Genomic DNA, 17,880 nt, shown 5'->3' with positions numbered 1-17,880 from the left:
ACGGAACTTTTTGTCAGAGCAAAGGGGTTGCAAAGAGGACTGCTGAAGAAACAACATCTGCGGGTGAAGGTGCGTATTCTCATATTGGAAGTCTTAAATGATGAGTAGCATTCAGTCGAATAAACCTCAACACAACCCAAAGGTAAGCTGCTGCAACTTATTCCCCTACAGACTGACGCACGTGGTCGGTACAGCGCCTAAGAGTTGTTGTTTTCTTTATTACAAAGTTAAAACCATGCGAACACAGCTGGATAAGTTACTTTTACTCTATTTTCTGATTTGTCAAAGGGAAATGTAGAGTATGTGCAGCACATGTGATGCACTAACCTCGCTGAACGCATGCAACTTTTTCCAGATAATTAAAATAATTCACTTAATCTGTCTCGCATCATGTGGGATCTGTTTACTATTTGCATTTTTAGCCTGTTTGTAACAAGCAACGTTGTTCATGTGTTTCATTCAGGCGCTTTTCTGTTAATCCACTAAAAGCAGCACATTCAGCCACCGCCTCACTTGGTGCTGTTGGTATACATGACGTAACTAAATAAAAGCGGATGTGATTTCCTTTTGGACGCATTATTTAATCAACGGGGGCTGAACCTGTTCTTGTGGTCTTATCACAAGACCCAGTTGGCGCCACTTTGCTAGCGCTGCTCACAAAAAGCGCTCCGTGCGTAATTCTCAAACTCTGTTCAGTACCTGTTTAACAAAGTCTAACGGTCCACATATCTACTCATGAGGAGGAGAGTTAATGTTGCAGCTATTCTTACTTTTTTTTTGCTCTTTTAAATAGTTTTTGTTAGCTTTCCTCTCTCCTCGTGGATGCTCTCCTTTGACAGAGAACTTTCCTGTCTTTAGCTTTTAAATTTCCCACAGCCCGTAAACATGCCATTAGAGTTAAAAGTGCAAGCTAAATCTTCAAACCATAAAAGAAAGCATCAGTTAGCAACACATGCTAGAATACTGTACCGTTTTTCTGCTAAACCTCTTATTAACTTCATGCATACACTTTTTTTTTTTTTTACTTTCCATATACATTTAGCTGACAATAAGTATTTTTCTTCAAGTAAATGTGAATGTGGAAACTACTCTACTCCTAACTTTTGAAAAAGAGTTTCTTCCTGCACTCACAGCCTTGAGTAGCTACAGCTATAGCTTTGGGAGTTCAACCTTGCAAAATTCCCATTTAACAGTGTTTGTTGTCTCAGTATCTCTGACTTTGCTGAAACAATTTCCATCATCTGCCTCTGAAGAGTGAGAAGCTTTGTTTGATTCATCTAATGCGTTGCAAATTTGGACATATTTTACCTTACTGCTCAAAAATGAGAACTTTTCATGTAATTAATGGTAATATCTGTCTTGAGTTTTATCGAATGATCAATTTTGTTCTTTTTCAGACCACCCCTCCTGGCAGATTTGGAAATAATCCACCACCCCCCTCTCTGGACCTCCCCTCTCATGGTTCTCCAGCTAAGGTGCATCTAGTGTAGTCAGTGAAGTAGTCAGAATCTACTGCCCTAGGTGCCCCTTCTGGCTGGAGGACTTGTTCTTGCATCATGCAACTTTTTTTAAACACTTATGTTTAATTTTGCAAGTGAGATTCCAAATTTAAATATTTGGTTAAGTATTACTTTACAGAGAAGAAAGTGAATCTTAGTCTGATCTTTAGTTACTCTGAGTCTTTCCAGTTGAGCATAGTGAGGACGCTGCAGTTCCAAAGTGCTCACAGTGCAGGTAGTACACACTGATCTACTGCAGTTTGTGCACTTCAGGTATTGCAGGTCACCTTCCCTCATTCATCCACCTTTTTAATCCTGAATGTGGGTTCACAGCAAGTTTTGTTGGTTTGCCCTCAGCTTCTGCCAGTTTCTGCTGTGCAAATCCATGCAAAGCTCTCTGTGTCTCAGACGCGCAGCCAAAGGAGGGGATCTGGGTTTTGCTGTTGTTCAGAGCTTTGATGAACACTTGAAAGAATTAACCCATATTCACTGCAGGCACAAGAGAACAGCTATTGTTTTATTTCCCATTGTTGCTGTCATGTTTGGGCACCTGACATCCGTTTTCTGTGACTCTGCTGTTTGTCTTGCTGTTTTCAGGTGGATGACTTCACAATTTCGATACTCGAAAAAATGAGAGAAATTGCACAGTATCCATCTGCAATCCGCCAGATGTTGTCAGCAGCTACTTTTAAATACACTTTAATGCATTTTTTTGGGGAAACAGTTGAACTATTTTGACAGATGTGTAATTGTTTAGCTTTGATGACCTCATTTTCTCTACAGAGGGGGTGAGTAATATTGCCTTCTCGGGCGTCTGTTATGGAGTCTGAACACTAGGTGGCAGCATTTCAACTTTAATGGCTCGTTGGAGCTTGGTGGCAGTTAGAAAAGTAGGACCATCTATTGAAACTGGGTGTAAAAATATCTTAAAGAAAATGGCATTATGTTTTATTACTTTGTGTATGTAGAAAAACATTTACAGACGTTGGCTTGAGTTGTATATCTCTAAAAGTTCAAATTGCTTTCTGTATTCTACATTTTATTGAATAATAAAAACACACTTCACTTCACATCTCACCTTCGTGTCATTGTAATTTATGCGCATGGTCTGACCACGTTGTGCACCAATGTTGTGTGAATGGTAAACCATACAGGTACTGTGGCCTAATTGCATCCCATAACACACAGAACCATTCATCTAACACGTCAGCCGCTCGTGCATCGCATGTACCCCCTCCTTATTCCTCTGCTTCCGCAGCCCCACAGGACCAATGTATCAGCTAACATCACAACTATTACACGAGAGGTCTTTGCACGCGCAGCTTCATGCCGTGGCGCGCGCATTTGTGGGTGCGCGCGTATGTATCCGGGGCTCGTTGTGCAGCGAGCTGAGAGTCAGTGCCGCAAGTGAATACGGACTCAGAAGTTACCGTCACAGGAGAAGCTTCACCAAGAGGCTCCACAGAGCAGCTTTCCAGGCGGGAGAAAAGTGGAGAGGATGCTGATCAGAACTGCGTCTGGTGCTGCAGCTTCACCTCATCAGCGCGAACACAGGATCCCCCTGTAACTTTTACCGTCTTGAAGTTAATCTCGGCTGATTTCCACGTTATTCTTTCCGGTTTGGTGAAGTGACTCTCCGTCTGCCATGCGTGGTCCACCGGTCTACAGTGCGCTCTCTCTATGCGCCTTCCTCCAGCTGTTCTCCCTGCTCGGCGGACAGGTGCCAAACTGCCAGGAGGTGCGCACGGTGTTTCAGTCTCTGCATCCGGGCTCTAAGTGGGTCCCCGAAATCCCAGTGCCAGGTAATTATAATCAACTTCAGCTTTGTGCATGTGTAAGTGCATCACTTTTTACACAGAAGGTGTCAACCCTGAGCTGCATGCTCCCCTATAAAGGCTAAAATAGACCGGCTCCAGCTCTGACTGTAAACACTTAACCTCAGCTGCACTGCTCCGTGTCAGAGAACATTACAACACCTCCATAACACCATCCAGCCTTTCTCACTCCCAGTTCAAGGCTGATGAGAGTCAACCCACACACTCTCCATCTCTCTGGATGAACATTTGCTAACTCTCTGTACAACTCCATCCTAGTTAAGTATTCTGTTGAGGTAGAGCTTGAATTATATAAACCACTAGTTGGGTGTTAAATAAAAAAAGTGTACAGGGCTGATTCACTCTGTATTGATCCTGGAGGCAAAGCATCTTTCCTGAAGTCTATCTTTGTGTACTCAGTACTTCTGGAAAGTTAGAGCAGACGTTAAAAACAGACACAGGCCTTTTGTACAAGGGTGGGAATATCTGCTAAGTTTGGCAGGTGATGATGAGCTGCACACAAAGCAAAAGATCAGCACTTCTTATGAGAGAGCTGATTAATAGTCATGTTCAGGCTCTGTTGGCAGCTTTCCCTCAGCCACATTGTCACAGAATATAGATTAGCGGTGTGATATGAATTGTGACCACCCTGAAAACTAATTTGCAATTATCCAAATCAGATAATTATTGTTCCCCGGAGCTCAAATGTCACTGACTCTGCCTTGACTGAGTGAAGAAAATGTGTTAGGAGAAGTGAGCTGACTTTTAAAGAAGAGAGGGACCAGGCGCTGCCCTGATGGGGAAATAACTCAGGTCTGTGTGGGATAAAAGGACGACGTCCTCTTCAGAACGCAGCACGGTGCTTTACAGCCCGAGCCTGTTGCATGCATTCTGATTGACTATGTAAATGGAGATCCTCTCATGTGGCTGAATCACAGCCTGCTGCAAATGATAATTGGGAGTTTAGTGTCATGTCAGCATGGATAGGTGCTGCAGGTTAACAGTTTGTATCCCACCTCAGTGTGTACTTCTTACATGCCTCACTCCCACAGACCTAAAGAGCTTTACCAAATCATCCCAAATTCCAAGTGAACTTGAAAGACTGTAACCGATCACAACATGCTTCGAATCTAACAGCAGGGGATATCTGCAATGCACTTTGAAGCATATTCTGTCACGCTCCTGCTCCCTATTTTAATCTCCCATCTGTGGGTGCACGCAGCCCCAACCGCTGAGCCCTACATTTCCCCATCCATCCATCTTTAATCACACCCCCTCCACCTACGCCATCTAGCATTTTATCTGCCAGCCAAAGGGGGAATTGTTGTAGAAGCTGAGAGAAATGTTTAGCCTTCCTAAATGTGAGGCCGAGCAGCTCAGCTGTCTATGAACCTGCGCCGGGGGGGAATCTGTGTGAGCTGGTCACACTGCACACAGTGTAGCTCACAACCTTTAAAATCACTGGGAATCAACCAGTCAGCCACAGGACAAGTCCCAACATGACCCTGCTGCAGATTAATTACTTTATCACGTTTGCCTCTTGTACAGTGAGTGAGAGATGTGGAATCACCACAGTCAGATACAAACAGCAGAGTTTATCATCACAAACAAACCCACCAAACTCTTGTCCCATCATTATGAAAGAGAGAAGTGTCTTCTTTTAGGATGACTTCTGACTGGATATTAAATTTTTTCCTAGCTGGTCATAGAACAGACTGATATTAGTTTCTCTTCATCAGCCACAAAAACAAACCAGAACATGAGCGGATGACTGATTATTTCTGTAGTTATTTTTAATGCCTGTATCCACTGCCACAGGGTTAGTGTCATACAAGCTGACTAACAAGACGCTGCTAAAACAGACTTATTTACATTTTCATTTCTCCTGAGGAACAGATTCTCAGTGAGCGTCACAGTGATGAGACAGCAGGAGGGTTTTTCTGCTCAGACACTGTCACTTATGCATATACTGGACAGGGTCAGTCTGGAAATAAAAGGTAAGACGAGGTGACACAGCAGCTTTAAGTCCACTGAAGAGAGGGACTCTGGATTTAGTTTTAGAGACTTCGGGTGTAAAACCTGGTTATAGACAATGTTCTTTTAAATGTCCTTTATCTGTCATTTGTTTTATCAGAAATACATGACAGTGCCCCTCTCAAGTCCTGAAAACTCCATTGAAACTGCAGTTCATTACTTTGTTTGAGTTTCCATTTCATTCAGGAAAAGCTGAACAGACTGAAATCTGTAGCTTCAAATCATCAAATCATACCTTAAGCTAGTGCTGCACGATTTGGGGAAAAGGTGCGATTTGCGATAAGGTGGACAATATTGCGATTGCGATTGTGCATGCGATTTAATAAAAACAGTTGTGTCATGATGAGTCTTCAGACTTTCTTGGTTATCATGGAGAAAAATCTGAATAGTATGTGCTGACATTGCAATTGCGATTGCGATATCGTCTTTTGCGATTACGTAATTGCATGTGCTGACATTGCGATTGCGATAATCGTGCAGCCCTACCTTAAGCTAACTGGTTTATTATATATATATATATATATATATATATATATATATATATATATATATATATATATATATATATATATATATATATATATATATATATATATATATATATATAGATTGTGTAGATTAATTACTCATATAAAGTAGCAGAGAGATACAGAAAGACACATATTTTTTGTTCAGGCATGGTGTTTGCAAAGTATGCAACATTATAAAATCCATGTTATGAATGTTGAAATTCTTGCACAATCATCTGCAAGAAAAGAAGAAGGAACAGTTCCTTCTCTAAACATTTTCATATACTGGGTTCAGTAGCTCTAGAAGATGCACTATCCAGCTTTACATATCAAAACGTGATCACTTTATTCACACACTACCATTTCTCTGTAAATTCTGTTTCATATTCAGTATTTTTTATTTGTGTATGTTGTTGTAGGGCTGTACGGTTGCACAATGGTTAGCGCTGCAGCCTCACAGCAAGAAGGTCACTGGTTCGATTCCCAGCTTGGCCGGTGGGCCTTTCTGTGTGGAGTTTGCATGTTCTCCCCGTGCATGCGTCGGTTCCCTCCGGGTACTCCAGCTCATGCTCATCAGGTTAAGTGGTCACTCGAAATTGCCCATAGGTGTGAGTGTGTGCATGAAAGGTTGTCTGTCTGTCGGTGTCAGTCTTGTGATTGTGTCCAAAGTGTACCCCGCCTCTTGCCCGGTGACAGCTGGGATAGGCTCCAGCCATCTGCGACCCTGAACAGGACAAGCGGTTAAGAAAATGAATGAATGTTCTGTTATTCTGTTTAGGTCTGGTCCAATAGATAGGTGATAGGTGGGTAAAAATAGATTGTTTTATGTGTTTTTGCATTCTTACAGTTGTTAATTCAGAGGAGATTGTAAATTTGAGTATAGTACACACAATAGTTAAAACTAAGTTGTACTTTATAGATAAACTTGAGAAGTTCATCCCGTGACCATTGTATTGTGACATGGTGGATCTGATACCATCTTTGGTTTGTCTAGAATATGACTCCATAGGCGATAATGAGATACAAAGGTCATTGCAGCTACATCAAGACCTGACAGGGTGTGTTGCAAATTTGCAACGACAGGCATCGAGGGGTTAAGTGCCCACCTGGTTGGCAAAATGCTCTGAACCGTCCCCTCGGCTGGCAAAAGAACACACTCAAGTGCCCTCTCTGAACCTGAAATGTAGCTATATTCTCCTCTTGAGTGCCAAATCGGGCACAAAAGGGCCTTCTTGGGACCCAAAACGTGCTATAAGGGGGCCAAGTATGCACACTGGAGTGCCCTCTTGTGAGCGAGAAGGTGGTAGAAATGCACGCTGACTTGTTCTCGAAAACATGGAGAGCTTAGTTCCCTCATCAGGGGCGAGAATGCTCTGTGTGTGTCTTTTTTCCCCCTCCTTCTTGCCCCTGCCCTTCAAAAAGTCTGAGCATGCCACTGCTGGTCATGTTAGGTTGCCCAGAAGTGTGAGTGTGTGTGAACTGTTACCTGCCTCTACACGTAAGCCCTGTGATAGGCTGGGGTCCTGTTCTTTCACCCTGGGATGGGTGAAAGCTCTAGCCCCCTGTGGCAGAGAATGGATGATGCAGTGTAATATATGAAAAACATTCCTTGAACAATGCTCACAGCCCACTTTTGAAGAGGAGGTTAGATTTGCAGAGAGAAACTCTTTTTAACTCCAGCTTATTAAGCAGATCCTTCAGTGAGGACGTCACACGGCCTTGGCAGCTCTGCAGGAAGTCTTTCATACACGCATACAATAACTTACAATGCCATCAACTTTTGGAATAAAGCGCCATGGACCCAAAGAAAAGCGACTCCAACCTTGTAGAATTTGTGAATTGAAATAAATGAGTAGTTTTAAAGGTTTAGAGAAAATAGTGATTGGATGAATTGGATGAATACAAACATGAGATGAAGGAGAACACAGGAACGTATTTTCTGCTCATCATCCTGCGGTGCTTCAGATTTCCTCAGCAGCTGTGTGTGGGGTTTGAACCAAAAGTTGGACCGGTGAAATAAACTATTATTGATTTATTGTTTTCATGCTGTGTGCTGAAACAGTTGCGTTTCCAAACATTGCATCACCATGCTTATACATTCACTGCACTAACCCATTTCTCCACACATTAATGAGTTTTTGTGGAGGGTTACCACGGCGATGATCCACTTATACAAACCCATTGTTGGTTTATGTCAAGTATGATTTTGTCTTTCTATTCCAGATACATTTCACATCAATCAGCAGCCAGCGGTCACATTCACCATTCATCTCATCATGTGTTAATCAGTCAGGTTTTTCATTAGCTTGAAGGACAGTAATCAAACATGCAAAACAACACCAGTGCAAAAATAGGAATGAACTCTTTTTATTTTTTTTTAATTTAACCTTTATTTAACCAGGTAAAAGACCCATTGAGGTCAAGACCTCTTTTACAAGGGCGACCTGGCCAGGAGAGGCAGCAACACATGTCACAGTAGACAAAACAGAGTACAGGAATATAGATTAGAATACACACAATAAAATGCAGGAGTTGTCATAAGAAACAATTTAAGAACACAGGCACTGTTGAGTGAATTCACATTGTCGGTTTCTCAGGGTAGAGCGGAACACTTCCAAAGAAACAAGTTCAGTCAGTTTCAGTTCAGATTGGAGGGCATTCCAAGAAGAAGGAGCAGAGTAACGAAAAGCTTTTTTTCCTGTTTCAGTTCGTACACATGGAACAGAAAGATACAAGATGTCATTTGACCGTAAAGCATAATGGCTTTCATTTCTCCTAAGAAAAGTGCTTAAATAGCATGGACCCAGGCCAAGAAGAGATTTATAAACCAGAGTCATCCAGTGCGTATATCGCCGTTTATCCAAAGAGGGCATGCCAGCTTTAGCATACAGTTCACAGTGGTGGGTGAGGCGACTACAACCTGTGATAAACCTCAGAGCACAGTGGTAAACAGGAGTCAAGGACTGAAGGCAGGTGGTTGAAGCAGACATATATACAACATCACCATAATCAAGAACTGGCAAAAAAGTAGCTGACACCAAAAGCTTTCTAACTCTGAGAGAGAAACACGACCTGTTCCTATAGAAGAAACCAAGTTTTGCCTTAAGTTTAGAAAGCAGATTTTTCATATGCACTTTGAAAGACAGGTCCCTATCAATAGTTAATCCGAGGTACTTATAGCTGGTAACCAGCTCTAGGATTTTACCTTGGAAAGTTCTAATTGAGGGGATTTCCTCCAGGGGAACAGATGCCTTTGAAAAAAGCATTATTTTAGATTTATCAGCATTTAAAACCATTTTCAAGTTTTTCAGATGAATCTGCACTACATCTACATCTACTCTACTCTGTAAGTTATCATTTCATCTCCTGGCTGGAAAAGGGTGTTCATGTATTTAACTCTCCAGTCATGATTCCTGTGCGTCACACCGCCTGTTTTATCCAACAGGCTTCTAGTCAAGGCTTGTACTCTGGGTTGGATTTCCATAAAGCCAGACTCCTCCACTTTTGTCCTAATGAGCCAACTTCTTTTATTATTACACTTTCCAAAAGCATCAAATATGCAGCCAGTCTCATACATTTAATATATTTTTGGTCATGCCTCATCCATAATAAATCCCTGTCTCTTATTAATGCAGAATAAATCGAAGGTTTTCAGTCACTGAGATTGTTTCTGAAGATTGTGCTTGCTCAGAAGTCCAGGAGTTAAATATGAAACTTAGAAACTGTCAGCCAGCTAATGTGAGTTCTGCAGCAAAGCATCCAGCGAATGAAAGACTGATGAAATTAAAAGTTAAGGATGCCTCGCTGTGATTTCACAGAGGGAAGTATCACTATCTGCATGTGTAAGCGTGTGAGTCAGTGACATGAGAGTTGCCTGTATTGATATGGTGATATTGTGTGGAGGATGTGGTTGATGCAGGGAGCTGTCTGCAGGGAAGCAGAGCAGAACTCTAATAATGCTGCATGTGTTGCCAAAGGGCACAACACCAAAACACAAAGGCTTGAGTTTTTCCTTCACACCGACATGATTCAGAGCAAAGAAACACGAGGAATCCAGCTCAGATATGAGGTAAAAATAAACAGTGCTTGCAGGAGTATCAGTCCAGTGTTTGTTGTGTCTGTAGCTGTGGGTGGTTGTAGTGTCTGAGGGTGAAATGGAGGCTTGGTGTCAGGTCACCACATCTGTGCAGGAGGCACTCGAGCAGCACAGAGCACTTACCGCAGGACACGAGCGTGAATGCAGCTCCATCAGTGTCCGCGGCGGTTTGAGCGGAAGATGTGGTGGATCTGTGACAGCAGCGGCCAAACTGATTCATGAGAGAAGCATCAGGTTGGAAAAATAACACGGGTCTACTGGAGGCCGAGCCGACAGCTGTCACTTGTTTAGGCACAGAAAACTGCTGAAGAAGTTTGCTGTTTTTTGTGTCTTGGCTAACATAACTACAGTTTCTTGTTTGATTTAAAGTGCAGGATGCCAAAAACAGTGCAGAGAAATGGGACTTCTCAGTAATGAGCTGCTGGGTCAGGTCATTGTGTTGTTTACCATGAAAAACAGAGCAACAAAGAACAAACGCTGTTAAAATGACACCAGACACGAGTAATGCGACCTGATGCCAGAGGTCTTTGTTTTCTTCATTAATCGCTGGTTTCTGTTGTTGATTCAGGCTTTCTCTTTTTGAAAAGTTCCTCTCTAATGAAGCACTCTGGTGTCTGCTGCCTCAGTGTTTTTTGTACAATTTAAAAATCAGGAATCAGGCTCTTTCACGTTCACGCTCCTAGCTTTCAAATTATTGCTTCATCAAACGAGTTAAAGTAGAGCAGTGAACAAAGTACTAAAAATACTCAAAACAATTGTAATCGCCACCAGCTAATGGTATTATTTTCCTTTGGTTGTAAATCTTCATTTCTTTTATTGTCTCTGCAAAGTGACACAGGCTTATTTTGCCCTGGAGAGGAAGCCACCCGCTCCACACGCTTAGAACGACCTCCTCTACTTGATGTATAATTTATGCTCATAATGAACAGCTTTTAAAATATTCTATATCTTAAAACAACTTGTTTTCCCCCCACGGTCTCCATCATTAAACTTGCATAGTGATAGCTTTCTAATTGGTGCTGGGAATCTAAGGGACGCACTGTGTATCAGTGTCTGTCCCCGTTCCCTCGCCTCCGAGTCCCTGAGCTTGTTAAAGAAGTGAAGGGAGGGACTCCGCCCGTCCATCTGTGCGCACACACCCCTGCTGGAGCTTCACCCTTGGCATTTCAGCAGAAACTTTTCTCGTCATGAGAGGAGCGGCAAAGGACTGTCAGAGAAGGCTGCGGGGAACTGAAGGGCGATCAATGTGTTTTTAAAAAGAGGCATTCAAAGACCTTGAAGCTCATGAAAACAGCAGTTGTTCTGCATGTTGAGTCGGCTGGCCTACCGTCTCAGAGTATTGATTGAGAGGAGGTAATAATTTAAAGGCCTCACCTTGACTTAGATTGTATGTTGAGGGGAATTTACATCTAAATTGCCCTCGGCCCTGCACCTTGTCTTTCTTCATTGTGTTGGGAGAATTGGCCATCAGGGCACAAACATCGACTAATTAACCAATAAGAGACTGACAGAAAGTGCTCCAGGTGCCCCCCAGTAGCTATTAAGCTAACGGTGGGTGGAGTGATAACAGCTCTGAACAAAACCACGCAGGGATGACAAGGACTGGAAAAAAAACAGGGGGAGGAGAATGAGAGCTGAGCCTAAAGCAAAGAGGAGAAGCAGGAAGCTTATTCCCAAGTGATCTGTCAGTCAAAGAAAAGGCTTTATTTAGACGCTGTGATTTTTTTTTTCATTTGTGAGGCTCTATAGGGAATCATTTCCCTGCCGAATCCTTTACGAAGTCCTCACTGCTGTGGAACTTGTGTAATGAAACACATTTATCATCTGCAAAGCGACAAACGTGCAGATGAAACTGTCTGTTTTGCGGGAGATAATTGCCAAATCCTGCCTCACCCCACCAACTGTGCTATTGACAGCTTAATAATTTCACTCCTGCAGTCTGAAATTAACTTGATCTTATCTGTCAGGAGTCCTTTGTCGGTATTGATCTAAGATATTAAGCCTGTCAGTATGCATACAAAAGGTGCTGTGTGACAGTTTTATTGCCTGTTTCACTCATTAGACTCAACACCTTAAAGTCTGATGGGAGTCAGGAGCGAGCGGGGAGTTAGCTGAAGCTGTTCCCCGTGTGACTCCTCTGTTCTTAGTGATTATCAGGACTGTCATTCTGTTGTATCTCCTGCCAGTTTCACTTTCCTCCTCTCCCGCTGTTCCCATTGTTTCAGTCTTGCTGTGTTTCTGAAGTTCTTTTGTTTGAAGATGTGACAGAGACAAAGCCTGAGCAGTTATTCACTTTTCGTATTAAGATAAAGCTTCAGCCTGAACAAAGCCTTTCCTCTGACGTTTGACACACTTGTTATCAACACTTTCCTGATACAAGAATACATCCCCGATCTGATCCCTCCCTCTAAATTAATCTCTCAGCTTCCGTCTCTCTATCCCCGGCACCCTGAGCCGCAGCTGAAGCTGGCACACTCCCCTGACATTTGTTTACCACACCATCAATCAGACCCTTGTCACTTGCACCTCTCAGGCGGCGGATCCCGCAGACAACTCCTCAGTGCAGCTCGGCATGTTGCTGCAGCCACATGAGGCAGACGGAGAGGAAACAGAGGAGAGGAAACTACTCTTTGTGTTTTAACCGTACAGATGGTGGTGCAGTATTTATGCCTGATGTCTTCTGTGTCAGCGGAGTGATCAGGGAGTATGCTGGGAAATCATAGCTTGTGTAAAGAAAGCACAGATACCTCAAAGTTTTTCAGCTGAGGTGTTCTGACACACACACAAATAAGAATAATTTCAAAAGCGCCAAGTTTGGCCTTCTTTCAAACCTCTTAGTTTGAACTTCAGTGTAGACTCTTTTTTTTAAATATTTCAAATTCTTACTCCATATGACAAAAATGAGTGACAGTAAAAGCATGTTAAACTATTGGAACAAGGCAGAATGGCTCTTTGTAAGTGATGTCCTTCAGCACATCACCACACTGGGCTTCACTTCATTCACAGTCACCGTTGTGGCAGCTGAGGCCGCTCAGTTATCCTTGATCAGGGCCAAATACTGAACTCGGAGGACTTTATTTCCCACCCAACCGGGGATTTTTATTTTCAAATGAAATTAATTTCTTTAGGGGGTCGTTCTTTCATCCAGGTTACATCCTCTGAATAAGACACACTTTTCACCTCAGATTGCCTCCGCTGGCCTTCATCTGCACCCGTCAAAGAAGCTCAGGGAATCCAATTACTTCTCGTATGTGTAAACACCTTGTACTGTCAGAGGCCAGGTAGAAAATAAATCATCACATTCAATCTCACTCATGGCTATTTTTTCATGCCACATGTAATGAAAGCATGCTAAATCCCTGGTTTGTTTGCACACCCGACTGCTCCTGGCTCTAATCCTTGCGACTGAGAAAATACAATTTTTGATCTGAAAAGTGTGGCTTGGAGGGATAGGAAACTTTTTGTCAAACAAATTGATCTCTGAGAAGAACAACATCCCTCTGGTGTATGGCTTTAATGTGCATCAAATGACTCATTTTTATCAGCCATGTGTTTTTGACTTCAGCCCGGCTAAATAACTCTACATAATGATCATACACTCATTAAAGCTGCAAGATCTGCAGGAGGTGGTGCTTCTCTTGTTTAGCATTCAGGGGTGTGCAGCTGAATCTCTTTCTTCTGTTCTGTGAAAATAAACAAAAGTGGCTTTGGAGTCCCTTCACTTTTCTCATCCAGACTCCTGTGTTTCCCTCTGCTGATTTTTCTGCCAGGTGCTGATCTGCAGGTTTGCCAAACCAAAGGCCCAACCTGCTGTTCGAAGAAGATGGAGGAGCGCTATCAGGTAGCTGCACGCAGCAACATGGAGTCTGGTCTGCAGGTTGTCAGTGCTCAACTTAAACGTCTCATCATCCAGAATGCTGCGATTTTCCAAGGTAAGAAGTGAGAACAGTTTGTCTCAAGCACGTCTCGAACAGACAAGATGTTTTCTAACCAGCGCAGTGAAAAGACAACAACATAACTGCTGTGTTAAACTGATGATTGACATCCTGGTGTCAGGATCACTTTCTTGGCTGCAGATCCCTGTTCACGTCAGCGTCTCTCTCCTCCAGACACTGAGTCACATATAAATAAGGCAGAGGCATAATGCACACAGACGGGGATGGGACTGCTGCTCAGCTAAATGTTAGAATGGCAGAGACGAGTGGTTAAAGTGACTTTATGCAGCGCAGATGTCTGTGCGAGACGTGTTCTTCCACAAAGTGACAGCCTCCTGAGAGCTGCTGCACTGCAGTCAGCGATGGCTGCTATTCACAGTGAAAACGCCAGTCAGCAGAGGGCCTGAGAGTGCTCACAGAGGAGAGGGGTCAGAGGAGGGAGACTGGGAGAACTGGTTTTTACTTAACAGATAAATTCAAAACACCAGCTCAGAGACAAAATGATGTTGAAGGGGAACAGAGTCAGATCAGCAGACGCTGAGGTTTGGCGGCTGTCAGCTGAGAGGATGAGGATGGAGGTAAAAGAGGCAGGTGAGTCCTGATGTTCAAGGACTGAAAAGTGCAGTGACACCTGTTTGAAGAGTGAGATATATTATAAAAGTCAGTCAGAGCTGTGTGACACCTTCGTATCACTGCGTCCCTGCTGAGTTGTTGCTTTGAAGAAATGAAGCTAACCTGAGGGCAAAATATCATCCAGGCGGAGACCATGTATGTGTTCTACATAGCACATGTCTGTAAGTTTGTTATCGGTTTTATCTCCCTCATCCTTTTCTTGATGCCATGATAAAAATCAAATAAACATTCTAAAATAGATAGAAAATAGTTCGTTCTTTTCTGATGTGGAAAATTATGTTTTTCTCCACAAAAAATACAAAAGACCTCAATTACATATAAGTCAATGGTCAAAGGTATTAATTCAAGAGAGCACATTGCGTCTCTCACCGTCACTTGTCAACATAATTCATAAACAATAAGAACAGTATTTAAAAATTATGCTTTAAAAAACAGAACACTGGGTCATTCTCACTTCATAGACAGTTTAGTTAAAGGATCAGACGGAGAAAATACCTAGGAGAATTTAATTTTCTCTTGAACTTTCAGATTTAAGGGTAAAGTTGTTTAAACGCTCTTGGATATATATTTTTTTGATTAAAAAATGTGATGGCTTGTAGCAGTCTAATACCTGTCTAGTACTTGATGGGAGCAACTCAAATTGTGGATATGATGACTTGGATGGGGCTGTGATGTTAAAGGCTTTCTTCTGGCTGCATCTACCAGTCCTGTTAGTTTCTCCATTACATTAGACATATCAGTGTCCACACCATACTGATTCTTGTGCACCATTTCAAGTATAAGTATTTATTTGTGTGGAGTGACTCGGTTTTTAAACACACATTGATGTCAGATCAGTTTTCAGGCTACGGCTGGCGCGTGCATTTGTTCACGTGCATGCGCGTTCACGTGCCGCCTTTTTCGGCAACGGTATGGAAATATGTCCCAGGACGTACCACCGCGGATTTAAGAGTTAACGGCTAACACTGGCAAATGAAGAGCAAAATGTCTGGTTCTTAAAGAAAGATATCGACGAGAAGACGGGAACTACATCTAACTTTAACACACATCTGTCCAGGATGCACGTGCTGGGTACCCAGAGAGGTGAGTACATGGCGATGCTAATGTAACTAGACTGACGTTATCAAGCTAGCTGCTAACTAGCGACCGCGTTTTACCCTGACGTTACTCAATGAGTGGCTCCACGATGTTTGGTTGAATTGTGACCTATTTCTAACTTCACAAACGTTCAACCTCAAACAGTTATGTGAAGTAACGTTACATGAATGAATTCTGACTGCAGGTGCGTTCTGCATATAAAGAATAATCAGGTAGATTGGATAAAGTGTGACTTTTAATTGAGCATGCAATTCGGCCAATATGTCAAGTAAAAACTCTATTGTCACACTGTAAAATAAACAAAAACGGATGATAATTCATTACATGTGTTTTCTGCACATCAAAATTGTCCAACACAGTCAGTCCAGGTTTACAGCCACTAATCTGGAGTCAAACAGCAGCATTCCTCAAACTGAACTCAATCTTAGCGATATTCATCTTAATATTCTATACACTTAAAGTTAAAGACTTAAAGTGCCACTAGGTGAGTTTCCTGTGATCTGCTCGGGGCCTTTTGGCTACTGGACACCATTTTTTGTTTTTGACTCAGACTCGACTTAGACTTGAACTTTAGTGACTCAACTTTAACACAGGTTGTCAAAGGCACAAGCTAATCACGGGTATTTGACACATACCTGGTTAGCAGAAAGCCAGCTTGTGTTGCTCTTCATCCCGTGTTGCTCTCTAAGTTCCTGAAAGTGAGTGTAAGTCAAGCCAAGCCTCACCTTCATTGAGGAAAAAGCTTAATCTGTTTGGTGTTTGGTTTTACTTTGGTTTTGTTTATCTTTGTTACGTCCACTATCATAGCTGCTCTGATTAGCTTCTTCTAATCGCTGTTAACATCACGCAAAGTCATTTGCGCACTGGGTGCGCTGTGATTGGCTGAGGTGGCCCAATTACTCTCCACCCAGAAACGTCCCAAAACAACCACAACATTGACATACAGGCAGAGGAGAGGTCTTAAAGTGATACTCCGGGATGGAACAAGTTGGGTCCTATCACAAGGTTTAGGGCAGAAATTACCCCTACAGCAGTGATTTTGTGCAGCAGAAGCTCAGGGCACTCACACCAAACACCCCCTCCCTGCTCGTCAGAAGGTTTCCTCTGCACTCAGATGGGGCTATATTTTACTTGACCAAAAACACAAATAAACGGACTCCCACGGAAAAAATCTGATATGGGTCTGCATTCACGCTTTATTTAGAGAATTTTCAGCGCGTTACTATCACACAAAAACACCGCTAAATAAGGCTCTAGTTCTCATCGTGTCGTAAAACGGCGCTACCTCCGCTGGCTACGAGGGGCTCGCCGCTTAGTGTATCAGTCCATGCGCGCAGCGTGCCAGATATAAACAAACGCAGGTAGTCTGCCAGGATGAAGAGACTTATTGTTCTGTTTGTGATTGGACTCCTTAGACAACTATATGATACATCTTAAGGGGTTCATCCTGATGAACCTCACTTAAACATATTTGTGCATAAAAACAATAAGATCAAGAATTTCTTCACTTCTGTTACTACATAAGTGAAGATTATAGTTCTGAAATGTTCAGGTTCAAAAGTGAAAAAGTTGTTGATATAATGAAGTAATTGTGTGTGGCATTATCTACAAACTTTGCAAACACTTTCTTAGTGTCATTGTGTGGATAAGTTACTTCACTCAGACTGAAGGATGTAAACTTTCAGCTCTGGTTTCAGTTGAACTCCCTGGATGATTAAAAGGCCTCGTAACTTGTCTCTGGCAGAGCAGCCACATTAGCAACAGTTGTTTTCAGCATATCCCTTTCACATGTTCTTTTGTTATCAGGCTACACAGGCCGTTCACTTCAGCAGCAGTAGCAGCAGCAGCAGCAGCTCTGTTTACTGTCCTGGGGTTTTCCCCTTGAAGTGGAATGGGCAAACCCACTGGGCTAACTTTTCTGAGAGTGCACACTCACTGGTTGTGAAACACAGCACCGTCCTGACATGCCAATTAAAACTTGGGGTTTTAATGGGGACCGTGGGGTTTGCATGACTGGGTTGTTACACTTTAACTATGTAAGAGGCTGCTGCTGTGGTTTGGCTGCTCTTTCCTAGAAGGGGTTCAATACTAATTGCTTTAGCATAGGGCTCAAGAGAACTCCCCAAACAGCCACAGACTGAAATCCTTTTAACATCCTGGTCTTATCTCTCTCCCTCCACTTCATTTTCATTCTCTGTCTCTTCTCCTCTTCTTTTCTCTCTTTCCCTTCACTCCTGTCATGCTCTCTCTCCAGCCCCGTCT

At 42.7% G+C, this 17,880-nt stretch overlaps 1 protein-coding gene across 2 annotated transcripts in view; it reads left to right on the top strand.

Moving 5' to 3' along the window:
- Positions 1-2,746: 2,746 nt before the first annotated feature.
- gpc3 (glypican 3) overlaps positions 2,747-17,880 on the top strand; it is a 167,928-nt gene continuing 152,794 nt past the window's right edge. The window contains exons 1-2 of one of the 2 annotated variants that reach the window (XM_074674851.1): positions 2,747-3,301; positions 13,723-13,884. In XM_074674851.1, coding sequence (XP_074530952.1) covers positions 3,145-3,301; positions 13,723-13,884 — 319 coding nt within the window. In that variant the 5' untranslated portion in view covers positions 2,747-3,144. Of the gene's footprint in view, positions 3,302-13,722; positions 13,885-15,381; positions 15,604-17,880 lie in introns of those variants that run through there. The other variant, XM_074674852.1, reaches the window with a different exon arrangement.

Source organism: Halichoeres trimaculatus, unplaced genomic scaffold (genome assembly GCF_033239565.1).
Source record: "Halichoeres trimaculatus isolate MK-OKI-2021-1 unplaced genomic scaffold, fHalTri1.1 fHalTri1_scaffold_7, whole genome shotgun sequence".
In the NCBI taxonomy this organism is placed as follows: domain Eukaryota; kingdom Metazoa; phylum Chordata; class Actinopteri; order Labriformes; family Labridae; genus Halichoeres; species Halichoeres trimaculatus.
Note: the sequence above shows the minus strand (reverse complement) of the source record. Positions and strands in the feature narration are given on the sequence as shown.